Below are 27,626 nucleotides of genomic sequence, written 5' to 3' on the forward strand. Positions count from 1 at the left end.
TCCTTCCCTTTGCCTGAAACTTGGTATTGCGAGCACTGTCTGTTTGCCTTATGTATTCCCAATTGTAAATCGCTTTGGACAAAGGCGTCTGCAAAATTACTAAATGTAAATGTAAAACACACTAGTGCCAGTGTGCCATTTAAATAAATGACAAAAGACAATTCAAGCTGCATGCACCGTTAATGCCAACATGAAAATAAACAGCTTGTCAAATAGACTGCAGGTGGCAGTATAACATATGCTAAATTTAAATGATCTGGCCACCCCCTCACTGTGGCGGAAACCCCCCAGAAGACCAGAATAAGGTCAGAGCCCACTCTGAATGAAGGCTATTTTATATCCAGATGGCATCGAAAGTAAGGGGAAAGTGAAATTGAAACTGGGTGTTTCCACAAGCTTTTCCAGGGAATCTTTTACAGGCAGATCAGCGAAGCACCATGCCAAGGGGGAAAATCAGTAACTATACCAAAAACTGAAAGGATTTTTATTCATTTTCCTCAGGCATTTCCATTTATGGATTATTGGCAATGCTTTACATTGTTTTAACATATGATTTATTTCTTGTAAATGAATTATTGTCATGCAACAGCACATAATACACTCACTGCAGTCAAAAGTCTGGGTGAGTTTAAGTTTCTCATGATCTTAAAAACAAACATTTTTAAATTGTCTATAAAAATATAAGTTATGCCTACAACACGGAAGTAAATACAATGACGTATTTCCTTATAATGTGTTGTTAAACTTCCGTTGCGCTAGACGGTGGGTAAGGAGCGATGTGGTGGGAGCACACACAGAACAACATTTAAGGGGGCATAAACACACACAGTTTCACTCAATCGTGTAGTACTGCATCCTTCATACAGTACTGACCAAAAGTTTGGAAACATTACTATTTTTAATGTTTTTGAAAGAAGTTTCTTACTTACAATATACACTACTGGTCAGTAATTTGGGGTAATTTTTTTTTTCTTTCTTTTTTAAAAATAAAATCAATAATTTTATTCAGCAAGGATGTCTTAAATTGATAAAAAGTGATAGTAAAGAAAATATATTATTAGAACATATTATAAGAATTTTTTATTTTTATTTTGAATAAATGCAGTTCTTTTTAACCTTTTATTCATCAAATATATTAGGCAGCAGAACTGTTTCCAACACTCATAATAAATCAGAATATTAGAATGAATATTCTAAATGATCATGTGATGGACTGGATGTTACATGTGACACTGAAGGCTGGAGTAATGATGCTGAAAATTCAGCTTTGTAAGGAATAAATTTTTTTATAAGTATATTCAAATAGAGAACTATTATTTTAAGTTGTAATAATATTTCACAATATTACTGTTTTTTCTGTATTTTTGATCAAATAAATGCAGGCTTGATGAGCAGAAGAAACCTCTTTCAAAAACATAAAAAAAAAATAATGTTTCCAAACTCTTGGTCTGTACTGTATATCCTAAAATCTTTTGTTTTATTAGAAAGCTACAGCTTTACGATTCTTTCCGGAAAAAGTCGAGCTCCCGGAGGCACGCTTTGGGCGGAGCTAAAGAGTGACGAGCACTTGACCTTGAATGCCAACAAAACAGACATTTGATGCTGTTTCACTTACTGTCTGCAGTCCTGAATCATGACTGGGATCTTTTATAGCTGGGACCACTCAGGCTTAACATTGAAAATTAATGTGATATAAAAATGTGTTAAGTTAGGCTTTCATTGTACAGATAAAGAGCAAAGAACATTTACATTATCAAAAGAACATTTTCACTGACATTTTAGAGTTCAGTCACTCTCAAAGACTCCCATTAAAATCGCTGAAACTGTTAACACTGTGAAATCAATATATTATTTACAGATTTGTGCACAAATCTGCACATTGTTGATTCTGATGAGAGAATTCTCCAGAAAGAGGTCTCCAGTCAGCGAGTGGAGGAAGGAAGCACTGGCATTTTAGCGATGACTTATCTGAACACCCCTGATTGGCTAATGCATTCATCAGCTCAACAGAATCTTGTGTGATTGGTTATATTGTGCAGTGCTATAAAAACATGTCTGTCTCTGGCTCAGCGCAAGCCAGCGAACGCAGATCTGAATTTAGCAGCTGATCAGAATCAGAATCAGAATCAGAATACTTTATTAATCCCCAAGGGGAAATTCTTTGTCACAATAGCCCGCCTTTCAAGCATAAGAAATGAATAAATAAAAATATAAATAGTATAAAAGTATAAATAAACATAAATATAAAAAGCAACATGGAATATTTCACATATAAGTATTAAAGATAATATTACACAGAAACAGGGATATTGTCAGTTAAAAATTAACTAAATGTCAGTGTATCAGGCAATTAGAGGGAGGCGTTATAAAGCTTAATGGCCATAGGGAGAAATGACTTCCTGTGACGCTCTGTGGTGCATTTCGGAAGAATAAATCTTTCACTGAAAGTGCTCTTGTGTTTGAGCAGCACATAATGAAGTGGATGGGATACATTGTCCAGGATGGCATGTAATTTGGACAACATCCTCCTCTCAGACACCACCGCCAGAGAGTCAAGCTCTACCCCCACAACGTTGCTAGCCTTACGGATCAGTTTATTGAGTCTGTTAGCATCTGCAACCCTCATCCCGCTGCCCCAGCATGCAACAGCAAACATGATAGAACTGGCCACCACCGACTCATAAAACATTCTCAACATCGTCCTGCAAATGTTGAAGGACCTCAGCCTCCTCAAAAAATAGAGATGGCTTTGGCCCTTCCTGTAGAGAGCTTGAGTGTTCTTAGCCCAGTCCAGTTTCTTGTCAATGTGCACTCCTAGGTACTTATAATCCTCCACAGTGTCCACAGGGACCCCCAGGATGGAAACTGGGTTCACCGGTGTCTTTGCTCTCTTTAGATCCACAACCAGCTCCTTCGTCTTTGTCATGTTGAGCTGCAAATGGTTCTGCCCGCACCATGTGACAAAGTCCCTCACCACAGCTCTGTACTCGGTCTCATCACCCTCTCTAATACATCCAACCACAACAGAGTCATCAGAAAACTTCTGAAGATGGCAAGACTCTGTATGGTAGTTGAAGTCCGTGGTGTAAATAGTGAAGAGAAAGGGAGAGAGGACAGTCCCTTGCGGGGCCCCGGTGTTGCTGATTATGCTGTCTGATACACAGTGTTGCAGGCGGACATACTGTGGTCTGCCAGTCAGATAGTCAACAATCCAGGACACAAGAGGAGCATCCACCTGCATCGCTGTCAGCTTCTCACCCAGCAAGGCCGGCCGGATGGTGTCGAAAGCACTCGAAAAGTCAAAAAACATGATCCTCACCGTGCTCGCCGGCTTGTCCAGGTGGGGGTAGATACGGTTGAGCAGAAAGATGATAGCATCCTCAACACCAATTCTGGGCTGGTATGCGAACTGGAGTGGATCCAGGATGGAACTAACCATAGGCCTCAGCTGCTCCATGACCAGTCTCTCCAGGGTCTTCATAATGTGAGAGGTCAGTGCCACGGGTCTGTAGTCCCTGGAGTTACTAGGACGTGGCGTCTTTGGCACAGGAACTATGCAAGATGTCTTCCACAGTACAGGGACCCTTTGGAGACTCAGACTCAGATTGAAGATATGATGAAGTACTCCACACAGCTGGGAGGCACAGGCTTTAAGCACCCCAGGACGAACACCGTCAGGCCCTGCAGCCTTATTTGAGTGTAGTCTCCTCAGCTGTCTTCTCACCTGCTCAGAAGTGAGGCACACAGAGATTGGAAGAGGAGGAAGAAGAGACGAGTCATTTGGCTGGAGAGTGCTATTAACCTGTGGGGTGGAGGATGCGGGTGAAAGGATGTCCCAAGATGAGGAGGGAGGACAGTGAGGAGGAGAAGTGAGTAGTTGGATAATAGGTGAGACAGCCGCAGAGTTAGTGCGTACATGTGCATGAGAGACAGTATCAAATCTGTTGAAAAACAGATTAAGTTCATTGGCCCTGTCCAAGCTGTCCTCAACTCCACTGCAGCCATTCGATCTGAAGCCAGTGATGTTCCTCATGCCGCTCCATACCTCCCTCATGTTGTTTTGCTGGAGTTTACGCTCCAGCTTCCTCCTGTACTTATCCTTAGCCTCTCTGATCTTCATCTTTAGCTCCCTCTGAATGGCCTTCATCTCCTCCCTATTCCCGTCTCTAAAAGCCCTCCTTTTGGCATTCAGAATGTCTTTAATGTCCCTAGTTACCCACGGTTTGTTGTTTGGGTAACAACGTACAATTTTTGCTGGGACAATGCTGTCCACACAGAAATTTATGTAGTCCGAGATACACTCAGTAAGCCCATCTATATCCTCTCCATGTGGCTCACAGAGTGCACTCCAGTCTGTCACCTCGAAACATCCCTGAAGTGTTTCATAAGCCTCATCAGACCATCTACTCACAGTCCTTGTGATCACAGGCTGCCTTTTCACCAGAGGCACGTAACAGGGATTGATGTAAACCAGGTTGTGGTCTGACCTGCCCAGGGGGGGGGAGGGAGGAAGAGCTATATGCATCCTTGACGTTAGCATACAGCAGGTCCAAGATCCTCTCCTCTCTAGTGTGGCATCTCACATACTGGGTAAAGTTGGTTAGTGTGTTACTCATATTGACGTGGTTGAAGTCACCCGAGATCACTATGAGGGCACTCGGGTGTTTAGTCTGAAGTTCAGCAATAACGGAGTAAATAACATTACACGCCGACGTCGGGTTAGCAGAGGGCGGAACGTAAACAGCAATGGCAATGGCATGTGAAATTTCCCGTGGCAGATAATATGGCCGGAGTCCCACAGCAAGCAATTCAGTGTCCGGGCTACAAATACGCTGTTTAATCGTAATGTGACCTGGATTACACCATCTGTTGTTAACTAGAACGGCAAGCCCCCCACCTTTACGCTTACCGCTCTTGTTGCAGTCCCTGTCAGCTCGAACAATCTGAAAGCCGTCGATGGAAACGTTGTGATCAGGAATATCCGAGTTTAGCCAAGTCTCCGTAAAGCACATTAAACTACACTCCCGGAACTCCCTCTGACTCCGGGCTAACCCTGTTAGCTCATTCATCTTATTAGCCATTGACCTCACGTTGCCCATAATGAGAGAGGGGAGACACGGCTTAAACCTCCTTCTCATAAGTCTCTGTTGTCTGGAGCCCTTTCTCTTCCCTCGCCGCCTCACTCCACCTCTGCAACCTCTGTGTGTCCTCCTCCAGATCTCAGTGGGGATGTCTATGGGTCTGTGCGCCGCAGTCGGCTTCAGCGCGATCAGCTGGTCCCGGGTGTAAACAAAGCAGCCACGAACAATTCCGTGGCTTACAAAAACTTTCTCAAACTGCATGATTAGAGAGAGTCTATTTAAGTTAAATTACATATGGACCAAATCACACCAGTGAAGTTTAAAATTAGAATTAAAGTTAAAAATAAGGTGACGAAACGACGGGGCAACTGCAACAGGCTGCATGCAAGCTGGCGCATGCGCACTGAATGATACGATTCACTGAAAATTCTCACACTGGTGTGATTGTATCAAATATAGCATCAATGTATTGAACTTGATGCGAGCCTCAACTGGTAGCCAGTGTAAGGAGATAATGAGAAGTGTAACATTTACTATTTTGGGCTGGTAGAAGACCAGTCATGCTGCTGCATTCTGAATCATTTGTAGAGGTTTGATTTTGCTTGATGGAAGTCCAGCCAGAAGAGCATTGTGCAGCATGCTCCGTTAGAAACGGCCTGGCCTTCCAGATGTTGTGAAATGCAAACCTGCAAGATCAAGCAATATTTGCTATGTGGTCTTTGAAGGTCAGCTGGTCACCAAAGATTACACCAAGGTTTCTGACCGTCGATGGGGTAATTAAAGAAGAGCATAGCTGGATGGGGAAATCATACTGTAGAGTTTGAGTGGCAGGGAAGACAAGAAGCTAACTCTTTGCCAGACTGAGCTGTAGGTGATGTTCTTTCATCCATGCCGAGATGTTTGCCAGGCAGCCTGAGATCTATGCAGCTACCATTGGATCATCTGGTTGAAATGAGAGATAGAGCTGTGTGTCATCAGCATAGCAATGGTAGGAGAAGCTATGTGCCTGTACAATGGGACCCAGTGATGTAGTGTATATGGAGAAGAGGAGGGGTCCAAGAATGATCCCTGAGGAACCCCAGTGACCAGTTTATGTGCTAAGAAGACTGCCCCTCCCCAGGCATCCCTTAAAGCCCTACAAGTGAGATAGGATTCAAACCAGTGATAGTTCACCAAAAAAAGAACATTTTCATTATTTACTCAACCCTGAGTTGTTTTAAACCTGTAGAAATGTATTTGTCCTACTGAACACAAAGGAGGATTATTTGGAATAATGTTAATATACAAACTATTCTTGGATCCCATTCACTTCCATAATATTATTTCTTACTCGGCTTACTTCTCAGCATGAGTATGGTAAATGTGAAAAGGATGCAAATGTTAAATGCTGAAACTATGGAGGAGAGCATAGAAGAGCATTTGGAGGATGTGAAGCGCTGGAAGAAGCCAGAGAAGTCCAGAAGGTTAGATTTTAAAATAAAGTATCATATGCAGAAGCACTAAAGAAAGTAAAGCCCCTTTAACACTGCCATTCCGGCAAATACAGGGGTAAAGTGTTCCTGCAATTGGTCCCTGGTCGCTAGATTTGGCACTTTCAAACTGCCAGTGATGATCCGGTATATGTGCGTGCTTTCACAACCAACCCTTGAAGATCCTGTAACGACACGTGACATCAGTGCATGACATGTAATGTACGAGTCGACAACGCTAGGCACATTATACTTTCACTGAAGCAAGCAAACGATCTCTGCGTCAGCGCGGAAAGTGAGGAACTAACTGATCTCTGCTTCATTACAGTTTGCACATGTGTTTTCGTCGCAAACGTTGATCTTCCTTCAAAACAGCCGGTAAAAGAGTCGCGCGATAACGCACGTCATCACTAAGACACGGAATTAGATCTGGCTTTTGTTCACACAGCGCTCGTCCCGGGTCGAACCCCCCAATGTTACTAGGTCCCTGACCCGGGTTCAATTCGGTAATCAATTCCGGGACGTGGTTGCTTTCACACAGAAGGCGACCCGGCAATGTTGCAGGATGTGTACTAGATTCTTGGTTACATGCCCAATAGATTTTATGATACCAGGGTTTAGAACTTTAAGGTGTGATAGAAGGGTTTATTACCTTTCTTAAGGATGGGTTAGGGAGGTTCCCTGTTCAGAAGATATGGAGTGTGTAATAGTTGAAACCCATAGTTAGAGGGAAAAGGGAAATATTAAGTTGATAAATTTATATAATCCATGCAAAAAAAAAAAAAGAAAAAAAAAAAGTAAATATGGTGTGGAGATTTCAACACACATAATAGTCTATGCGGTAGCAATCACACAGACAAAAATGGGAACAGTTGAAGAAGTGATAGAAGAAAGACAATTGCTCTGCATTAATAATGGACAGGGTACAAGATGCGAATAGGGGTATTACATCATGTTTAGATCTTACATTGTATCAGATAATTTGGTAAATCCATGTGACTGGTGTGTCAAGAATGTTTCTGCAATAGTAAGTGACCACTTTTCAGTTCCCACTATAGTTAATATAAACATGTTTTCAAAAAGGATGTACAATTTATACATGGTGTTTTGAGAAAGCAGACTGGGGAAAATTTAGGACATGCTGTGAAAAGTCAGTAAACCTGGTTACATCTGAAGAAGACAGAGGAATGCACAAAGCAAATTACAGAACACATTTTAAATGCAGGAATTGTATACCAAAAATAACAACAAAGGGAAGTCTTGTCTCAGAGAAGAAAGGCTGATAAGCAGTTAGTGACTTTAGAGATAAGTTTGACACCAAGTCGAAAAAGTCCATAAGCAGACAGTTAACCCTGCAACAACCACATTGTTACATTATTTACATCTGCAATACTTTGTTGTCTCATCTAATTTTTCTGTGATTGTCAGGTCAGATAAGGGTCTAACGTTAGTCTAGCTCTTTGTGTGTGTATAGTGTAGAGAACAAAACACATTCAATGAAAACCAAAGCATTTTAAGTTATGAATATTGTCCATGGCCCCCCTCCTGAAACCTCATGCCACCCCTTTGCCACCCCAGGAAAAAATCTCAGCTACTTTGGAAGAGAGATAAAAACAGTTTAAGGCAAGTAAACATCATAATTACATGTTATCAATTTTTTTTTTTTACAGAGAGTAAAAGAATGTTTTTTGTTTTTGTAGATATGGAAAGCCAGAGACATATGAGACCATCATTCTTTTAAGATTTATGTAAGTTATTTTTAGAAAATAAATGTTTCTTTTGTCTCCTGCCTGTTTACTTCACATTTTAATTGCAGTTGTACATTTAGTTGCAATAATTATAATTATGTGCTCATATTTCATGAAAACCATTGACGTCTGTGTTTTTCATTGCAGAACTCATTGCAGTTGTCTGATTTGGAGATTTATCGTTCTTGGTCTTCCCTCTTAAAGGAATAGTTCACACAAAAAATAATTTACTTGCCCTCATGTCATTCCAAACCTATAAAACTTAGAATTTAATCTTTAGAACACAAATGAATATATTTTTTGTTAATCCACTGAGAGTCTAGATAATCTGTATTTTCAAGCCTCATAAATACAGAGTTATTGTTATTATATATTTATATATGAATAAATCTAAAATGTCTGTTTAGAAGAAAATATTGGTCTCTCAGACAAAAATTAAGATGTCACATACTGTGCTGATGGGGCCATACTTCCCTGCATTTCTTCTTACATGCATGTTACTTTTTGACAGTTTTCTTGTTTTTAATAAATATTTACCTTTTGATAGTTGTCCTTTGTGTGTTAAAATTGATTTTAAAATGAACAAGATTTGTAGGTTTAATGCCTAGCTCGATTTGGGTTCATTTTAGCCTAGCAATGTACGAATTTTAAACCATAAAATATAAATATAATAACCCAATTTGTTGGGTCAAAATAACCCAAATTGGGTCGTTTTCATTGCGGCAGTTTTAAGAGTGTGGAAAACACCTAAAATACTTAGAAACCAAATGCAAAAAAAGTTTTTTTTTACTGAGAGCTGTGACCGGATATGACTGGGGTGCAGATAAACATTCACTAGCTGACAGCATGTATATCAATAAATCATGGTTGTTTAGTTTATGGAGCAGCAGCAAAAATGTAATTGGGAAAATTTATAGATTACAGGAAAGAGCATTACGTGTATGCACTGGAGCTATTAAGTCAACTCCCATGGAATACCCATAGACACAGGGGACACTCCTCTGAAGCTAAGAAGAGAAGAACTAGCCCTGGCATATTGGATTCATCTGAGAGGAAGTGGGAAAGGAAACTCTACAGAATTAACAGTACACGACTGATGGGAGCATTCCAAGTTTTAAAGGTCATGCGTTTGGACTGAATGGAGAAAACAGAGTGAGGAAATATGGAATGGAATATTTGGACTCATATTTTGGCACCCACCCCAGTTAGTAATATTCCATATGGTGCTTTCCTGAGATAAATATTATCCTTGAAAAGAAAACAGAATGTAGAACGTAGGAAACTAGCAAAAGAGGCAGTACAATAACATTTCCAATGCCACTCTGGAAAGGAAATGGAAAAGCAGTAGTTAAGAATAGAGATACTGAAATATGGCAGAAATGGTGGGAGGAAGATAGGAAAGGAAAGGGATATTCTAAAATACAAAAATCTGTTAGTATTAAAAATTATAGGCAAAGGACCAGGCAAGAAGAGATTATAATGACAAGACTGAGAGTGGATCGCACAGGATTGAATGGCACCTTGTTTTTAATGGGCAAAAGGAATAGTGAAATCTGTGGGGTTAAAGAAAATGCTGAACATGTCATACTGCACTGTATGTTATATGAGGTGGAAAGACGGGTTGTTCAGGATAACGTTTGGGAAGTAGGGCGGGAGTGGAATCTGATGGGGATACTGGGAACAGAAGGAGAGGGAGAGGGCATAACAGTTACCCGGGAGGCAATATTTAAATTTCTTCGTTTTCTTAGGTTGAACAGAATATAAAAGCGCTCTAAATAACATAATGTTGCACACTCCTGTACAGTAGGTGGAGATATGCACCTAAAAGTTGTTTGCAATCTGCTATCAACCAAGAGAAGAAGAAGATAAGGAGTATGTAACCTAACAAGTAGCTGTAACACCTGTTAGTGGATCTATCCTGACACTAGAGGATATATCACTGGAGCATCATTTCTCGGGGAATGGATGATTTTTCTGTGATTTTCTGTGGGTCTGCCATCAACACATTCAGCTCTGGGGCGTGGATTATAATCAAATAAAATTTCTTGCAGGTATTTTTTTTTACACTTGAACCAGCTATTATGACTGTAAGCCTGTAAAATCTACATCATGAACACAAAACTATGGAATCACAATACAACTATTAGCGGAAGTGCTTTACTGGAAATCTGACACATTATAGTTAGAAAATGGTGGTAATGGATTCATTATTATTCTGTGTGGTAATAATAAGTAATGAGTATGTGTGTCCAGACTTTTGACTGTACGGTATATTTATAATTTCAAAAAGTCAACTTTTGTATCTGTCTCAATACCACAAAAATCAACTGGTGGCACTGGTGGCCTGCACGGTCACACTGCTACATTATAAATGAACAAAGATTCCCGTAATACATTCAGTGTTGAGGGAAGCTCTGCCAAGTCACAGTAAACAGACAAGACAATGTTGTTTAGAAAAACTGGAGTGGAAGAACGCATTCAATGAAGGGCTCTAATGAAGGACTGATGGCGACACCAACTCTTTACAAACAATAACTTTATTGAGCACAGCCAACAAGTTGATGTATTCAATTCAATTCCATAATGATGTATTGCCATAATGATGTATTTTTGTCATACAATAGCTCTCAGTTTGAAACCCTGCTGTGTGTGAGCAAGAGTAATTATTTGCTTCACAATATGTATTTGTATTATGTAGGGATGAGTACTGAGAACCAGTATTTTTTTTTGGATCGGTATGCAGGGGCGGTTCTAGATGGAGCTGTCATCGTTAACACGTTAACGCATGCGATGAATTTTACAATCCTTAACGTGTTTAAATAATTGAACACATTTAATGCAAAATTACTATCAGTCTGCGATCAGATAATTTTAAGATGTTAAACTCTGGGAAAGTTTTCCGTCTAATGATCCAGGAAGCTAATGCATTCAAGCAATCCATCCACAACAACACTAATATAAAGGAAACCAGGCTGATTAACTAAAGAACTGTGGAGATGATCGTGGACTTTAGGAGAAACCCTCCTGCACTCCCCTCACTCATCATCACGAACAGCTCTGTGACTGCAGTGGAGTCATTCAGGTTCCTGGGCACCACTATCTCTTAGGACCTGAAGTGGGAAATTCACATTGACTCCATTGTCGTACTTGCTTCGCCAGCTGAGGAAGTTCAACCTGCCGGAACAGTTCTACTCCACCATCATTAAATCCGTCCACTGTACTTCAATAACTGTCTGCCCTTATGAAACAAAAATATATTGCAATATATTGGAAAATATCATGTAATATATTAGGCATATATTCTTATATATATTTATATTTTGCCAATATATTGCAATATATTAAAAGCGGCAATCATTTGTATATTTTGCAATATATTATATAATATATGTATCATCAATATATTATTAAATGTATTAAAATATATAAAATATTAGAAAATAAAAAGGGAAAATAATATATTACAATATATCACAATATATTTTAAGAAATATATTGGTAAATATATTTTCCTTTTTTCAGGGTGGTTCACCTCAGATACCAAATCTGACCTCAGAAGACTACAGAGGGTAAGTGGAAGTGATGTGACATTCAGCCAAGTATGGTGACCCATACTTAGAATTCGTACTCTGCATTTAACCCATCCAAAGCGCACACACACAGCAGTGAACACACACACACCCGGAGCAGTGGGCAGCTATTTATGCTGTGGCGCCTGGGGAGCAGTTTTGGGGTTCGGTGCCTTGCTCAAGGGCACCTCAGTCGTGGTATTGGTGGCCCGAGACTACCCACAACCCTACGGTTAGGAGTCAAACTCTCTAACCATTAGGCCATGGCTTCCCCTAAGTAAGTAGTCTGATAGTAGGGTAGTCTGGACTGCTCAGCGAATCACTGGCACATCCCTCCCTTCTCCCCAAGCACTATACTCATCCAGAGTGCGCAAAAGGGCTAGTTAATTCACTCTGGACCCCTCTCATCCAGCACACTCCCTCTTTGAACTGTTGCCATTTGGTCGACGCTACAGAACTCTGAGCACCAGAAAGGCCAGTCAAAGGTACAATTTCTTCCCTCAGGCAATCCATCTCATGAACACTTGACAATAACTGTGGAACACACAACAGTACTTATACACTCATGCACTTATTTATCTAACACACACAATTAGTCTACACTTCAAATTTAAACATAATTTACCTGTACGTACAAAACTGTCTATTGTAATATACCTGCACATACACTTGTACATTTATATATTGTTATTCCTTATCTATTTGTCTTATATATATATATATATATATATATATATATATATATATATATATATATATATATATATATATATATATATATATATATATATATATATATATATATATATCATTATCTTTTTGCACCAAATTGTATTGATAACAGTATCGATAAGCATTATCAGTATCTATATCAGTATTGATAAAATGTAAACAATACCCATCCCTAATTATGTATATGCATTGATTTCAATTAGCCTGCAGATGACCAGACAAATCACTAGAATTTTTGATTAATACAAAGTTGAAGGTATTGTATATTATATATACAAAGGTATAGTTCACCCAAAAATGACAATTACCTGATTTACTCACCCTCAAGCCATCCTACGTACAGTAGGTGTATATGACATTCTTTTTTCCTGGTCCTGTCCTGGCTCTTCCAAGCTTTATAATTGCATTGAATGGGGTTTAAGATTTTGAAGTCCGTTAAAAATACATAATTCCATGATAAAAATGCTCCACACGGCTCGGGAAGGTAGGTCTTCTGAAGTGAATTCATGCATTTTTTTAAGAAAAATATCCATATTTAAAACTTTATAAAACAATCTCTAGCTTCTACTAACTGTAATATGTGTGTACAGGAGAGAGTGGTGTTCCGATGCGGTGACGAACATGGAAGTGATGAACGCAGAAGCGCAGTGTACAGAGCAAAAACACTGGTCACAAATTAGAAGTACAAAACCAGGGTTTGCTTAGAAAACGCAGGAATATTTCAAAATAAGGCAAAAGGAGACTGGTTTTCCATTGCTGTTGGCCTACGCAAAATTTGGTTCTCATGAGACTAACTGGAATATCTAAAATTGCATTTGTAAACCATTATAATTTGCAGTACTTATATGTGGAGAGAAAACCCCCAAGACAACTCAGATATTCAGATAAAAATAATCACTCTGTTCAGTCAGGCCATAAAAGGGTTGATTGTGGCCTGTAGCTGCCTTTTGAGTTAAACTACAGGCATTTTACAGCTGTAATCTCACAGACTCACTTAATGTCAGGATAGCCTCTTGCCAGAGTAGCCATCTCTGTCTGTATCCCTACCTCTCCTGTAGATCCTGTAGTCTCAGAATCTCTTATAATCTGGGCAGTATTTAAACAAGCCATTCTTCTCTGGATCCCTAGAGAAAAGAATGGTACTTGATTTTAAAAACCTGATTTTATTTTATTTTAGTCTTTTGTGATTTTTATCTGTATTTGTGGTGGTTCTTTGCAACTCTTACGTTCTGCATTCCCACAAATCATTACGCTATTATAAAGACAATAATGTAAAAAGAATACATTGAAAAATATACACATTTAGTCTGTGACTCAATATCATATTGTGTCTACAACAATAATTCCAGACTGTATGTTATTGGCAGCATGTCAAGTACACACGTTTTTGGTTATTTAAACCATTGTAACCAATAAACCTTAAAACAAGCCTCTAAAATAACCTTAAATTGTAATTTAATTAAGCAGGGTTCAGATTCACCTATAGGGAGATTTGGGAACAGTGATTAAACACACTGGTGTCCTTTCTTTTTGATTTTCTACATGAGATACTTTGTAAGTATTCAGAGAAACAGAAATAGACGTGAGAAACTGGAGGTTTCTGGGATTTCAAAACTTAATGACAACCATGTGTTACTACACGAGTCAAGAATTCCTGTGGTTTCCCAAAATGTTCCAGGGAGAATATATGATTTGTATTTGTACTCTATTCAAATGCGAATGACAATAGGCATGTGGAGTATATTGCATCTTTTGTTCACATGGGGGGGATATTCATACTGTACATGTGTGGGTCTGGGTGTGATCTCACTACTTTGGCAAACACAGAGCAGATTTTATTGCTGTCGTGGCAGATGATCTCAGCAGCTGCTTCCTGCTGCTCTTTGTCTCTCAGTTTCAGATTTCTCTTCACCATTCGCCTCACATACTCAACCATTACTTCTACATGCAGCTCAGACAGTAGCTCAAACATACACACACTCTTCAAATATCTATAATTGTATCTTAAAACAATAAAAACACCATAAGACTACACATCTATGAATATCATATCACATAAACATTGCTGCAAATCAGTTCTGACTGCTCTTGAATGGTAAATGTTGATTCAGTAAATACTTGGATGAATCAAAGTTAAATTTCTGACCTTGTAATTATCATATAAACTTCCTAATTTGATCCTATTTCAAACAAAATGAGGTGGGAAAGGTTTAGGACAGTATAATCATTAAATAAGCTTCTGTTATTTACCTTGTTGGAAAGCCATCCAGCTGGTTTAGAAGACACCATGTGTTATTTTTGTGCTTTGACCTCACTTAACAGTTATATCAACAAATATGCAACACAAATATTGAAACACTGGACACATAAGGGTGGGGGGGGGGATTCTTGTTTCACAACTTATGTGATGGATTATGGCAGTAACATCAAACCTACAGTGACTTGTGTTGCAGTGCTACGCTTTTGAAAAGTTATATTTTTGTTAAAGTAATACAATTCAGTTTATATCTGCAGTAATGGATCATTTCTTGACAAATGTAAACATTTTATTCAGCTACTATAGGTAAATGAAAGACACCAACATTGACATTAAAGTCTTTATTTTCAGAGCTGAACATGGATTCAAATAAAGCTAAAACTTTCTTTATTTTAGAATAAATACATACACCTTTTTATATTTGATTTCACAGGTTTTCTCAACTGGTTTTACACAAATTCAGTGCCCTAAAATTGTTTTATGTTCTGCCATTTTCAAAAATGTAATTGATTAAATATAATTTTCAAAATACATTGATCTCTGCCTTAATTTATAAATCAGTTGAGAAAAACTGTAACAATCATATGACTTTTTGTAATAAAAATATTACGTAAAATAATACTGGTTATACTGAGTGTCCCTCGATGGGATAGACTCCAACACTGACCATGCAGGGTATGTGTATGACCACATGGCTTTGTGTTTGTTTATGTTGGCCATGTGCTCCTTTCGTCCTGCCCCCTTGTTTCATATGACCACGCCCCCTCATTTAGTCATTGTTTGGTGCTCATTACTTGATTGTTCTCACCTTGTGTTTGTGTGCTTTCCTTCCTGTTTATTGTGCTCATTTCACTCATGTGTTTGCTGGTTCGTTTTGTGTGTAAGTTCGGGTTTGCTTAGCTCTCTAGCTGATTGTTACAAAATCTTTTTTTTTTCCTTGTCTGTTAAGGTCTAGTATTTATTAGTTTATTTTGTCACTGTTTTAATCTAGTCTAGTTTCAGTTTGTTTGGATCTCTCTTGAGTTTGACTTTTTACTTTTATTTGTTTCTTTACTTTTTAGTTTAATTTGGTTTGTCAGTGTTGGTTATCTCTAGCTCTCCTTTTAATTATTTAGTTTCTAGGTCATAGTATTCCTGTTTGCCTTTTTGTTCTTGTGTTGTTGTTGTTGTTGTTGTTGTTGTTGTTGTTGTTATTATTATTTCTTCTCTTGCCATCATTTTTGACTGGGTCTTGTCTGTTTTTCTGTGAGTTCTCTGTCTGTTCTTGTCTTGTCTCCCTGGTCACTGGGTCTCCCCGCCTGGGGGTCTGACGTGTGCAGCTTTACGTCCCTAGCCCAGTGCCCTTGGTTCCTTGTGCTGTGGTCTGGTCTCTAGTGCTGCCTCCTCCCCTACAGTCTTGCACTCGATTGTCTCCCAGGGCCCTTCTCGGCGGTCACCCCCCCCCCCCCCCACGCCCTACCCTGCGGTCTGGACAGTTCAAGCCACTCCTATTGTGCATTATCTAATTTGTCAAACTTCCCTTGCTCATTCTGCATTTGGGTCCTCTCCCTCCGTAACCGTGACCAAACAAACCTGCCACTATTGGACCCAGCAGTATGAGCTTCTGTGTGGTTCCTGCTGCTACATCTCAAGGGAGAAGGGCTCTCCACCAAGTGGTGGCATCCCTCCATCAGCAAAGCAGGGAGGTGAAGGGCTTTGCCCAATCATTCTGGACTATGGCCAGGGGGCTGGAATATGATGATGCTGCCCTCAAGGAGGCCTTTAATATCTGCCAGAATGACCCTCCGCCACAGTGGGAGATGGAGCAAATGAGGATACTGGAATTCTTAGGCGTCTCCAACTATTTTTACCGCTGCAAGGATTGGCAAATACACCACCAGAGTCCACCTACAGTGATCACCCCACCCTCTCTCACGACTCCCACTGAGAAGAGAGAGAAGAATGAGGGTGGCCAGAGCTGCTGCATCTGCCAATGAGACCTCTGTGCTGGTTCCAGCCTCTGAATCGGCCCCAGTCACATCCCAGTCCTGAGTCAACCAAGTGCTTTGTGCTCTGCAGCTCCAGTTGAAAGTCAAGAGTCCGCCCCTGAACCCGCTCGATTGTTGACTCAAGGTCCTGAGTCTGCTTCAGTCCAGAAGCTGTCAAAGTCTGCTACAGATTTAACCCAAGACCCTCAGAGCCAGTCCCAGCACCCATTCTAGATCCAATCCAACTTCAGGAGGTGGTACCTTACCATGGTCCTATCTCCACATCTTCAGAACTCTCCACTTCCACTACCACTCTCAAGCCATCACTTGTCAAGCCGGTCAGTATTTCTACTTATGCCACCACCCGTATCCATATGGCCCCATGTTATCTGCAGCAAGGCTTTTACAGTACTCAAACTATGCCTGCTGCCTTCAGGTCTACCCTGTCAGGCTACACCCCTGGATTTACTCCACCCCCCCACGTGCTGCCCGGTTGCTTTGGTCCTGCTGTCTGCACCCCCTGGACTTGTTTGCCCGGTTAGGATGCCAGGAGGCATCTTTTGGGAGGGGGATACTGTCAGGTTTCTGCCCTGGCAGCGGTGTCTGTTTTGTCTTTGTTTAGTGTTTCTTTGTTTTTCCTGTGTATAGCCCTATTCGGACAGGACTAGTTTTACAGGGGGTCCTTCGAGAAATGTGTTTCACAGACGTACTTGGTGATTTTAATGTCATCCGAATCTACCACGTCTGTGTTTTTTCACACAACCTCTGTGATAATTCCAGAGCAAATTACCTACTGTTTTTCAGCAAACTCCGATTTTTTTTTTTCAGCAAAAGTCCTCTGAGAAAACTAATCCTGTCCGAATTCGAATGTCTGTGATTGCCGGTGATATTTTATTTCACAACGCGTTCCCTTGTGTGTTTTGGCCAACGTGAATTACCGTACTTACCGCGCGGATGTTTGATATATTTGCTTAACGGCAAATAAATAATAATAAAAATAATAAAATCAAGAGAAAGATCACGTAAACTGTTAATACCGGCTATTGTAATATCAGCATCAGGTAAGATTACTCACATTCATTTGTGCACTCAGTTACATAATATTTTAATTACATATGTACCTTTTATGAAAATTAAACATATTGTAGGTTTAGCCTACTACACACACACACACACACACAAAAGCAGTACATGAAAATCACAGATGTCAGGTGGTAAGAATCGAAACTCAAATGTAATTTAGAAATCTAGTCCCGTCCGAATAGGGCTTATGACCACGACTTATTTATGTTGGCCATGTGCTCCTTTCGTCCTGCCCCCTTGTTTAGTCCTTATTTGGTGCTCGTTACTTGATTGTTCTAACCTTGTGTTTGTGTGCTTTCCTTCCTATTTATTGTGTTCATTTTACTTATGTGTTTGCTGGTTTGTTTTGAGTGTAAGTTCGGGTTTGCTCAACCTCTAGCTGATTGTTACGAAATGATTGTTACTGCCTCTTCTACAGTAACGGAATTCACATGACTTTTAATACGATGAGTACCTACTTCTAGAGAAGAGTGAAGTAAAGGACTAAGTGTCCAGTAGACTTTAGTTTTGGAGAACTGTAACAGAATAACATAAGTTTCCTTAATACTAAAAATAATATTACACAACAATACTGATTATCTATTACAGCGTGAATGACAGTTGTTTCACATTTGCCATAGATGTAACAGGGCATTCACATTATTTTCCGTTTGACGGGTACTTTAGAAAAGAAGGAAGTAGGGGACTCCGTGTCCAGTGTGCCTCTGTTTTCACGCAGACACTCTTTGATCTTGGACAGATCTGAGCTTGAAAGATTGGTCTTCAGGTTTAGGAGAGCAAGAACGTGCTGCTCACTAGTGAAGAATGACAACAAAGAACACTGATGAAACTAGGTGCGCGCACACACGCTGTAAGACTGATTATCAAACTCATCTTTCATTTGGCTGATGGCAAAACTGTAGATATTTGTTAAAAGAATGAGACCGAAAATAAGATATCTAACTATAGTTGCTTTCTCTAAGGTAAAATAACTGCATCTTGCCAGCTGCTATCTAACAGACTCACCTAATGTCAGGATAGTCTCTTGCCAGAGTAACTATCTCAATTTGCAAACTCCCAGGATCCTGCAGTCTCAGAATCTCAGATAAGCTTGGCAGTATTTGACCGAGCCATTTCTTTCTGGATCCCTAGGGAAGAGAATGGTACTCAGTTTTAACGTTACATAATTTCCCTCTGCTTTCCCACAATTCAAGCAAAGAGAACAATGTAAAGAATACATTGAATAGAGACATATTTTGTCTGTCATATTGTGTTTAAAATATTAGTACCACACTACTGTATGTTACTGTCAGCGTATCGAACACACAAATGTTTTCAATTTTCCAAACTATTTGAACTGTCTCTTAATTCACCCTACAACACTATAAGCCTCTGGCGCTTTAATTATTCATTTTCCCAGTGTGACCAGCTATGATAAAAACACATGCAACATAAACAAATGTACATTAAAACTTTTGTTAAAAGAAATAAAATATAGATAAAACAATGATCAAGGGAATAGTTCACCCCAAAACGAAAATGTAATGAAAATTTTTGCTCCCCAATGAATCCTCTGCAGTCAGTGTAATTTTAAATAATTTCTTCTGATCAAAATATGCCAATAATTCATAACGCTTCCTCCAGTGAAAGGTCCATCCCTTGTCATCCTCTCAAAGTCCATTGACATATTTGTCTAGAACTGTTTTGGACTGTTTTCAGTGTGCTTGATCCGTGCATTTTTCTCTCCTGATTCAGTTGAGAAAGCAATATTATGGATAGAGGACTCTTATTTGAGCCTGTTTTGCAGTTAAAATGCCTTAATGATGAATTTGTTTATTACAAACATGCATCCTTTTGCTTTACAAGACATTAAAGCTGCGGTAGGTAACTTTTGACGCTCTAGCGGTTAATAAACAGAACTGCTTGTGTCTTGAGGAAGAACATCATAGCCGGAACTACTTCTCTCTGTTTATGTCTATGAAGAATCACAAAGGTACTGGGTTACTCCGCCGCGGTACCCCCGAAGCAATCTAAAATAGTCCGAATATAAACACTTAACACATTATAGATGTAACCTAGTGATTCAGGACAAGCTAAAAACACGGTTTGGAAAATGGATTCATGGTGTACTCGCTTATTATATACATTTTTCTACATTTTGAACACAAACAAAGTTACGGACCACAGCTCTGATTGGTTGTTTTTTACAAGATTCACAGATTATCTGTCTCATATTCTACTGTCAGGACAAAATGACAGGTTTAACAAATATGTAAAAAATATATTTTTACAAAAGTTACCAACTGCAGCTTTAATTGATTGCACTGGAGTCGTGTAGATTACTTATGAATTATTGTGATTTTTTTTGGACTTTCATTCTGACGGCACCCATCCACTGCAGAGGACCCATAAATGAATATGATATGTAATGCTAAATTTCTCAAAGAATCTATATGAATGTATGTTTCCATGCATGTGTGGGTCTGGACGTGATCTCACCACTTTGTCAAACCAAGAGCAGATTTTATTGCTGTCGTGGCAGATGAACTCAGCAGCTGCTTCTTGCTGCTCTTTGTCTTTCAGTTTCAGATTTCTCTTCATCATCCGCCTCACATACTCAACCATTACTTCTACATGCAGCTCAGCCAGTAGCTCCTATAAACATACAAACACACACTCTTCATATATCTATACTGGTAAAATAATAAAAAAGCCACATTTGTAACCACTGTAAGATTATACATTTGTTTACAAGAAGGGTTCTCGACCTCTTCCAAGGGCCCCAATTGAACAATATTCGAAGGCACAGCAAGTTATTTTTTCAGCTTATTTGAATGTTTTTCTTTATTTATATATAAACTTATTTATATATATATATTATATATTTATATATTTATTTAAATATATCATATTGAGACACCCTTGTAAGTTTGCTGAGGCCCTCCAGTGAGCCCCCGCCACCTTGGTTGAGAACCACTGATTTACAATATGTTACAGTTCAGTCAGAAAATGATATTTGCTGCAAAATTGGTCCTGACCTCTCTGCAGACAGGCTTCAGCTCTTGGAAATTGTCCATGATATTCTCAAGCGCCTTTACCAGCTCCTCCACAGCCTCACAATGTCCGGCAAACCAGACTTTATTCCACAGATTACGGTACAGCGGCTGTGTAAACAAACATTATTGTTATTTCCAAAAGGTAAGATATAATTTAAGAAGTTATCTTGGAAGTAAAGCACATTATGTGGTTTTTCCTAAGTGAGGACTTCTTTGTTAGTCCTGGAACAACAATCCTACAATAAAATCAAAAGCCAAGCCATTTCTTAACCCTTTCCACAACCAACCTCTAAAAATATGAGATCTGAAATTTTAAGTTAAAGGTTTACAAAAGAAAAGTGTATAATTTCTCATTGACCACCTCTCCGCCACTGGTTGAGCCTAAACATGTCAGACCTTTTCAAGCTAACATTTCAACATAACCATTAATTGATCTGCTGTCCAACATGTTGATACCATAACTACTTGGCTAAACCCAAGTTTGTTAAATTGATGAAGTATCTATCAAATGCTGACCTCTTCATTCTGATACCTGGCTAAAGTACTGTATACTAATCACTTCCTCATTGGTCATCTAACATAAAACTGAGATGCAAAATGTTGATTGGGGCAGTATCTCCTGGTTAATAATTATTGTAACCACACATGATTTTTTTTGTTTTTTACCTTTAGTTCTGAGTGAATTCGACTGAGGAAGTATTTGTGACAAATGTTTTTGAGATCTGCTAATGTGGACAGGCAAGCTGTTCTGGTTTCCTCTGAGAAAAGACGCTCTGGTTTTTGTACATAATCCCTGAAGATACAGAGTAAGAATGGTTAGAACAATTTTTTTATAATAACGACAGTAGACTTGTTCACATGTTAACAGTTAAGAGAGAGCTGTAATTTTTTATAATGTAAAAGTATATTTGAATGAACTCAATTCAAATATGAACAACAAAATACACTATTGTATTATATAATCATTCTTTAAATAATTACATTGTATTGTAACAGCATATTTAAACAATTAAAAAACGTATTGGAACTGCTGCAACAAGGTAGAAAACAGATTTCTCAGTCAATCATTCAAACTCACCTAAACTGGTAAATATTATCCAGATTAGCACTGAGAGTTTTTTTAATGTTTTCTGGTTTTCTTTTGATAAGTTTCTCCATATCTGTCTTATAGCTGCAGTTGAAAAAAAGGAGAAAGCATGTCAATCTTATGATTTTACGTAAGTGAGAACGTGACAATGAACTAGTTATTTACCACAGAAGAAAGCTGTCCAGCTGGTTCAGAAGACTCCAGGCTTTATCTTCGCTGTTCAAAAGTCTGTTGACATCTTTTACAGCCCCATCTAAAAGCTATAAAAATTGTTGACTCAGTTTAAGTATCCCAACATGTATAATTAAAGTAAGATGATTTTAGTGTCAGTAGAGCGCATAACCTACTGGTAAAACATCTACTGCAAAGTTACTGAAGTAATATCCATCCATCAGCTCTGGTTCGATGTCATCACTCCATTTTTTTACTTCTTTCTCTAAAGCATTGAATAACCACTTTCTGATCTCATTCTGATGAGAGAAAATAAGCAACAGGAATAATAAACTATAACATGTAGGAATAACTGATATGAGAGAGAGAGAGGAACATTAACTAACACTATCTACACCAGATATGAGTAGCATGTCCAGTTGAAAGCAAAAAATTTTTTTTTATTTGCAGAATAAAATCAAATTCAGCAAATGGGACTCGTTTGAATCCTAACATGCTACAGATGATATAACGTCATGTTCTGAATCACCTCTTTGTGAGAGAGGCACTGCTTCCCTAATCTCTGAAGATCCTCTTCAGGTAACAGAGGTCCAAGTGATGAACTGTTGATGTGCCCCTCTAATTCTTTGTGCTTCAGTACATCTCTAAGAAAAATCATCAAAGAACATTAACATTTCTGAAACTGAAAATGTAAGTAAATGTAAGTGTTGTTTACAAGCCCTTACTTTGGGTAGTACTCCACAATCCAATTCAATATATAGAGGCATTCTTCTAAACTGATATTGGATCTGGAAAGCTCTTGGAGTCTGGTGGAAAAGGCTTGATGGTAGAGCCGAGCATACATTTGGCAGATGTCAAAGTCTGGTGGGTAACACTCTTTCAGATTTCGGACCACTCTGAGCAGGTCTTTCTTCACTTGTTTGCCCAGTCGGAACACCTCTCTCTTCAAGGAAGTAGACAGGTTGTCTGCTTTATTCTCCTCTTCATCTGCATTCTTCATTCGTTGCTCCACAATAATCTGGAGTAATGTGTCATGCAACTGTCTGCATCTTGTGGGCCTCCATTCTGGTCGCTGATCCACGGCCACTTCTGCCCAGCGTCTGTCTTGTGCCTCCTCTTGAAGTATTGAAGTCAAAGCACTCTTGAGTGTCTCCTGGTTGTCCTCACTGAAAGAGTCCTGGATGACCAATCTCAGTCGCAAAATAAAGATCTCATAGTCCATATTCAGCTTGTCTCCCTCATCTTTTGCCTTGGTCAAATCATTTGAACTGAAGAGACATTCCTCCGCTTCCAACAGCTGCTGCTGTGCTTCAGCCAAACGGTTCTGCTCAAGGTTCCCACTGAAATCTAACTCCACTGCATTATATGAGAGGACAATTACATTAACTTCTGAAAATGAACCCTTTAGATTGTGCTAATTCTCATGTGTATGGTATAGAAGGAGTTTTAACTTTTGATTCCAATGATCGTCTAATATAGTGATCATATTGCGAGAGACCCATAATAAAATATATATATATAGCAGCTGCATTAAACATTTGTATCACTGTGTACATTTTCATGTAATCTTTGAATAGCAAGCCTGAAATAAAGACTAAATGTATGAATTGCATTCATATTGTCATTGTTCTAATGGTAAAACAAATGATTACAATAATATCTGGATACTATTTACACTTTGTATTATGCTTACAGTGCATTTCTTTTCTGATTCTACTATACCTGTTGGAGTTCGAGGGGATTTTAAACTCTTCTGCCTTTTCTTGAAGTCAGGAATTTTTATCTTTTCTGATATTCTGCTTCTGTTTTTTTGTTTCTGACCTTCCGCTTGAGGATCACCGGGGGAATCTGCTATGCTTTCAATGGCATCAAGGTCCACTTCTAAAGTATAAATCAGAAATTAGAAGATTATAAGAAACTTGTTTTCTTTCATTTACAAGCATTAAAATGTACAACCCATTGTGCTATTTTACCTAAGAGTGTTTCGGGGGTGAGAGCAGCTTCAGATTTTGAATTCTTTCTGTGTTTTCTAAGGCTTTTCATTTTTTCCATAGTTTTTGGCATCTTCATTTTGTGCTTCTGTTTCTGACACTGTTCATTGGGCTCTTCATCAGCTGTGCCTTCAGTGTGAATGATTCGGCAAATGTCTTCTGAAAGCAGAAAGTAATTCGAAACATATCAATTAAAATTCTCATCTTATAAAATAAACAAATCCTCATATCTGAATATTGGGATGGGGGGGGGATTAGGAGTAAGAATTTGTTTTAACAATATGTAAACAATCAGCTGTGACTGACATCACCCAAATCTACTGGAGGGAGTAAGTTTTTTAAGCCATCAGGTTTATGAGGACCAGTGTGGGGTGTAATGCATTACTAAGTAATTGTGCTGCCTGGAGTTTTTTTTTTTTTTTGGGCTGCCTTTAGCTTCGACACTATTGTGAATTTGTTTTATAATTGTTTCAACAACGTTATGCAACGTCACTTTTTTGTTTAACTTTTATTTCCATCAAGAGTTGCACAGATTTTTGGACAAGATCTTGAACTAATAAAATCGACTCCAGTACATTGAAAAACACTTTTATTAGGATTGAGATCAAGATTTTATTGCAACCAAATGCATGTGTGAAAATGATTCCTCATGCTCGTGAATCGCTCTTTCACAATTTAAACCCAACGATTCTTGACTTTGTCATCCTAGAATTTAGTTATATCATTATCTGCTATAACAAATCCTAAACTCTTTTTTATTTATTTAAAAAACTTCTTTTGGCCAGAAAGTATATTTTAATGTAACATTCTACCTCCTATACTTTGCTCAGTTCAAGAAGGATTTTACAATGTTATATTATTTATTTAGAAGAATTAACTGGGCTGCATTTCCCTAAAGCTTCGTTAGTTAAGAAGCACTTGAAAATCATCGTAGATCTATGAGTGCTCTGGAGTAATTGTAAAGCCCTAAGTGCATTGTAAGAAGATGCGGTCACCTGCAGGACAATCGGAAGATTGTACCTTTCATTTTATTCAAGTACAATGTGATTATAAGGATTTGATTGTGCTTTATTGTACACTTTATTACTAGTTTTCCTTATTTATTCTTTATTCATTTATAAATGAAATAATTAAAAAGGGCAGAAAAATATAAATATACATCTAAATTAAATAACTGACAAAAAAAATGAATAAAAGAAGCAATGTAGGAAATATGCTTCAAAGATTGGGGGAAAAAATCTGTCAATGACTTGGTGATGTGCACGAAAACCAGCTATGGACTATTAGACACGGAAAAACGTCTCTCTCTCTCTCTCTCTCTCGCTCTCTCTCCATATATATATATATATATATATATATATATATATACTGTAAAGTATATTATATATTATTTTGTAAAGTATAATATTATATAAAATAAAATAATATAATATAATATTGTGTTGTATTATAGTTATTATATCAAAGCTGTCTGGAAACAAGCATTAGGTTAACATATCAATAAACAATCATTACTGCAATTACAAGCCATTCTATAGGTAACATTTCAGAACTTGACAAACGGATAGCGACTCCTAAGTAGCACTTAAAGGGATACTTCTACCCAAAATAAAAATTTTGTCATTAATCATTCCATAAAAGCTCTGTTCGTCTTCTGAACACAATTTAAGATACACACAATTGGATGTGCTGTTTCTATGTGTATTTAGCTTTGATTTAAAATAAAACAGCGCATCCTTGTGACTTTTCATACCTTTTATGGACCTTGATTTATTTAACTTACTTTGCAGTCTATGGGACAGTCTCAAGTCTCCAGGTTTTCATCCAGAATATCTTTAATTGTGTTCAGAAGACAAACAGAGCTTTTTCGGGTTTGGAATGACATGAGGGTAGGTGATTAATGACAACATTTTCATTTTAGGGTGGAGTATCCTTTTAAAGCACAGCTACGTGAGATAGCTTTAAGTGCAATGACTAAAAAAAAAGCTCTTAAGACTAAGATCAATCATGATCAGGAAACCAAACCCGGCCAAGAGCAGTTCATGTCTGTCTTTGTAGCCTACTCTTTAACTGTTCGAGGTTTATACAGGATGTTAAAAATAATTAGGCTAGATAATAATATGCAGTACTTTTTAGTGAAAGTACTTAGTACAGTAATCGAATTACAGTTTAAAATGTAGGGTAATTATTATTAGGCTTAAATACTTTTAAAATAGGACACATGAAGTGTCCCAGTGAATCATGTTTACGTTGTAACTTGTTTCTATAACCTTAGCCCTACAGTTTTTTCACCTTAGGCTATTCAATTCAAGCACGTACTCACACACACACACACACACACACATTAGTTGATTTTGCTCTACAGAATGGACATAATGTTCCTTGCCCTTTAACCGAATGCTACATACGTCGTTTTATTTGTATCCCCTGGTTTTCTACCCGAGACTATGGTCCCAATGACAGCTCCTATCTTCTCCTTTGTCTCCTTGTTTATCTTTTGCAGCTTGTACAGACCGCTCGGGTGGGATTGATTATCGTGTAACAGCTCGCGACACCCCCGTTCACTGTCAGATACCATTACATGTTTACCTTAAATAGCCCACAGTCGCATTGGACTGTACAACATATTTTAACTGCAGTGCAGTTACAGGACCATTAGCTTTTTTGTTGCAGTAACCGGTCTGAATGTTAAACCGTTATTCTCTTTCTGGTTGGTATGGTAATGACGATGAGATGGCGCTTTTGAGGCAAAGCTGCATGCTGCTATTTAAATATGTGAAAGAATACAGAACACTAAAAATTAATTCTCTATACGGAATTTAAGCCTTCGTAGTTTATGTTTGGTCGCGTGCCACATTTCGGTCGTTAATGGCAGAGTTAATATGTGGGCAAAATGGCATAGAGGGTTAACTGTCTGTTGTCCATATTTTCAGACTTAGTGCTGACGTCTATGTATAGAATACGTGAATTATTTGCAGATACATTAAGTTGGGTTTAGTTTAACTAACTTTAATAGGATAGACAAAAACATCTTAAGAACACAAAATATGTTGTTTACATTTAAAATCAAAAGCTTTTCATCTCAGACTTTAAACAGCCAGGCTATTAGAGTGTAGTAAACATTTGCAGAACAAGACAATGTATGTCCTGCTATAGATTGGTAAATGGTAAATGGTAAATATAGATTGTCTTACCTTTTCTCCCTTTGCTAAAGGACATCATCCAGAATTTAAAATGCCCAAGTGTGTCCCAAGTCCTCTCATTCAGTTGTGCGAGAGACTATAGTCCCTCACAGCTGCTTTTATAGCAGGATGATGATGTAGTCCAGACATCATGCTGCATCACGTGATCTAGTGGAAAGAATCTACTCCTAATGTTTCTGTTGCAAACAAACAGCTTTAATGTTTATATCTTGATTGCTAGAGCTAACCTATAA

At 38.4% G+C, this 27,626-nt stretch overlaps 1 protein-coding gene across 1 annotated transcript; it reads right to left on the minus strand.

Moving 5' to 3' along the window:
• Positions 1-15,182: 15,182 nt before the first annotated feature.
• On the minus strand, positions 15,183-27,530 carry LOC127984255 (tumor necrosis factor alpha-induced protein 2). The gene is made up of 14 exons (XM_052586814.1): positions 27,385-27,530; positions 24,173-24,349; positions 23,922-24,080; positions 22,925-23,555; positions 22,729-22,843; positions 22,376-22,498; positions 22,194-22,288; positions 22,020-22,112; positions 21,608-21,734; positions 20,924-21,049; positions 20,385-20,540; positions 18,912-19,033; positions 18,545-18,700; positions 15,183-18,421 (listed from the first exon to the last, which is right to left on the minus strand). Exons 1-14 carry the CDS (start codon positions 27,410-27,412, stop codon positions 18,367-18,369), a joined length of 2,163 nt encoding a protein of 720 aa, XP_052442774.1. The 5' UTR covers positions 27,413-27,530; the 3' UTR covers positions 15,183-18,366.
• Between the last annotated feature and the right edge of the window lie 96 nt (positions 27,531-27,626).

The sequence above is a fragment of the Carassius gibelio genome, chromosome B20, assembly GCF_023724105.1.
Source record: "Carassius gibelio isolate Cgi1373 ecotype wild population from Czech Republic chromosome B20, carGib1.2-hapl.c, whole genome shotgun sequence".
Taxonomy (NCBI): Eukaryota; Metazoa; Chordata; class Actinopteri; order Cypriniformes; family Cyprinidae; genus Carassius; species Carassius gibelio.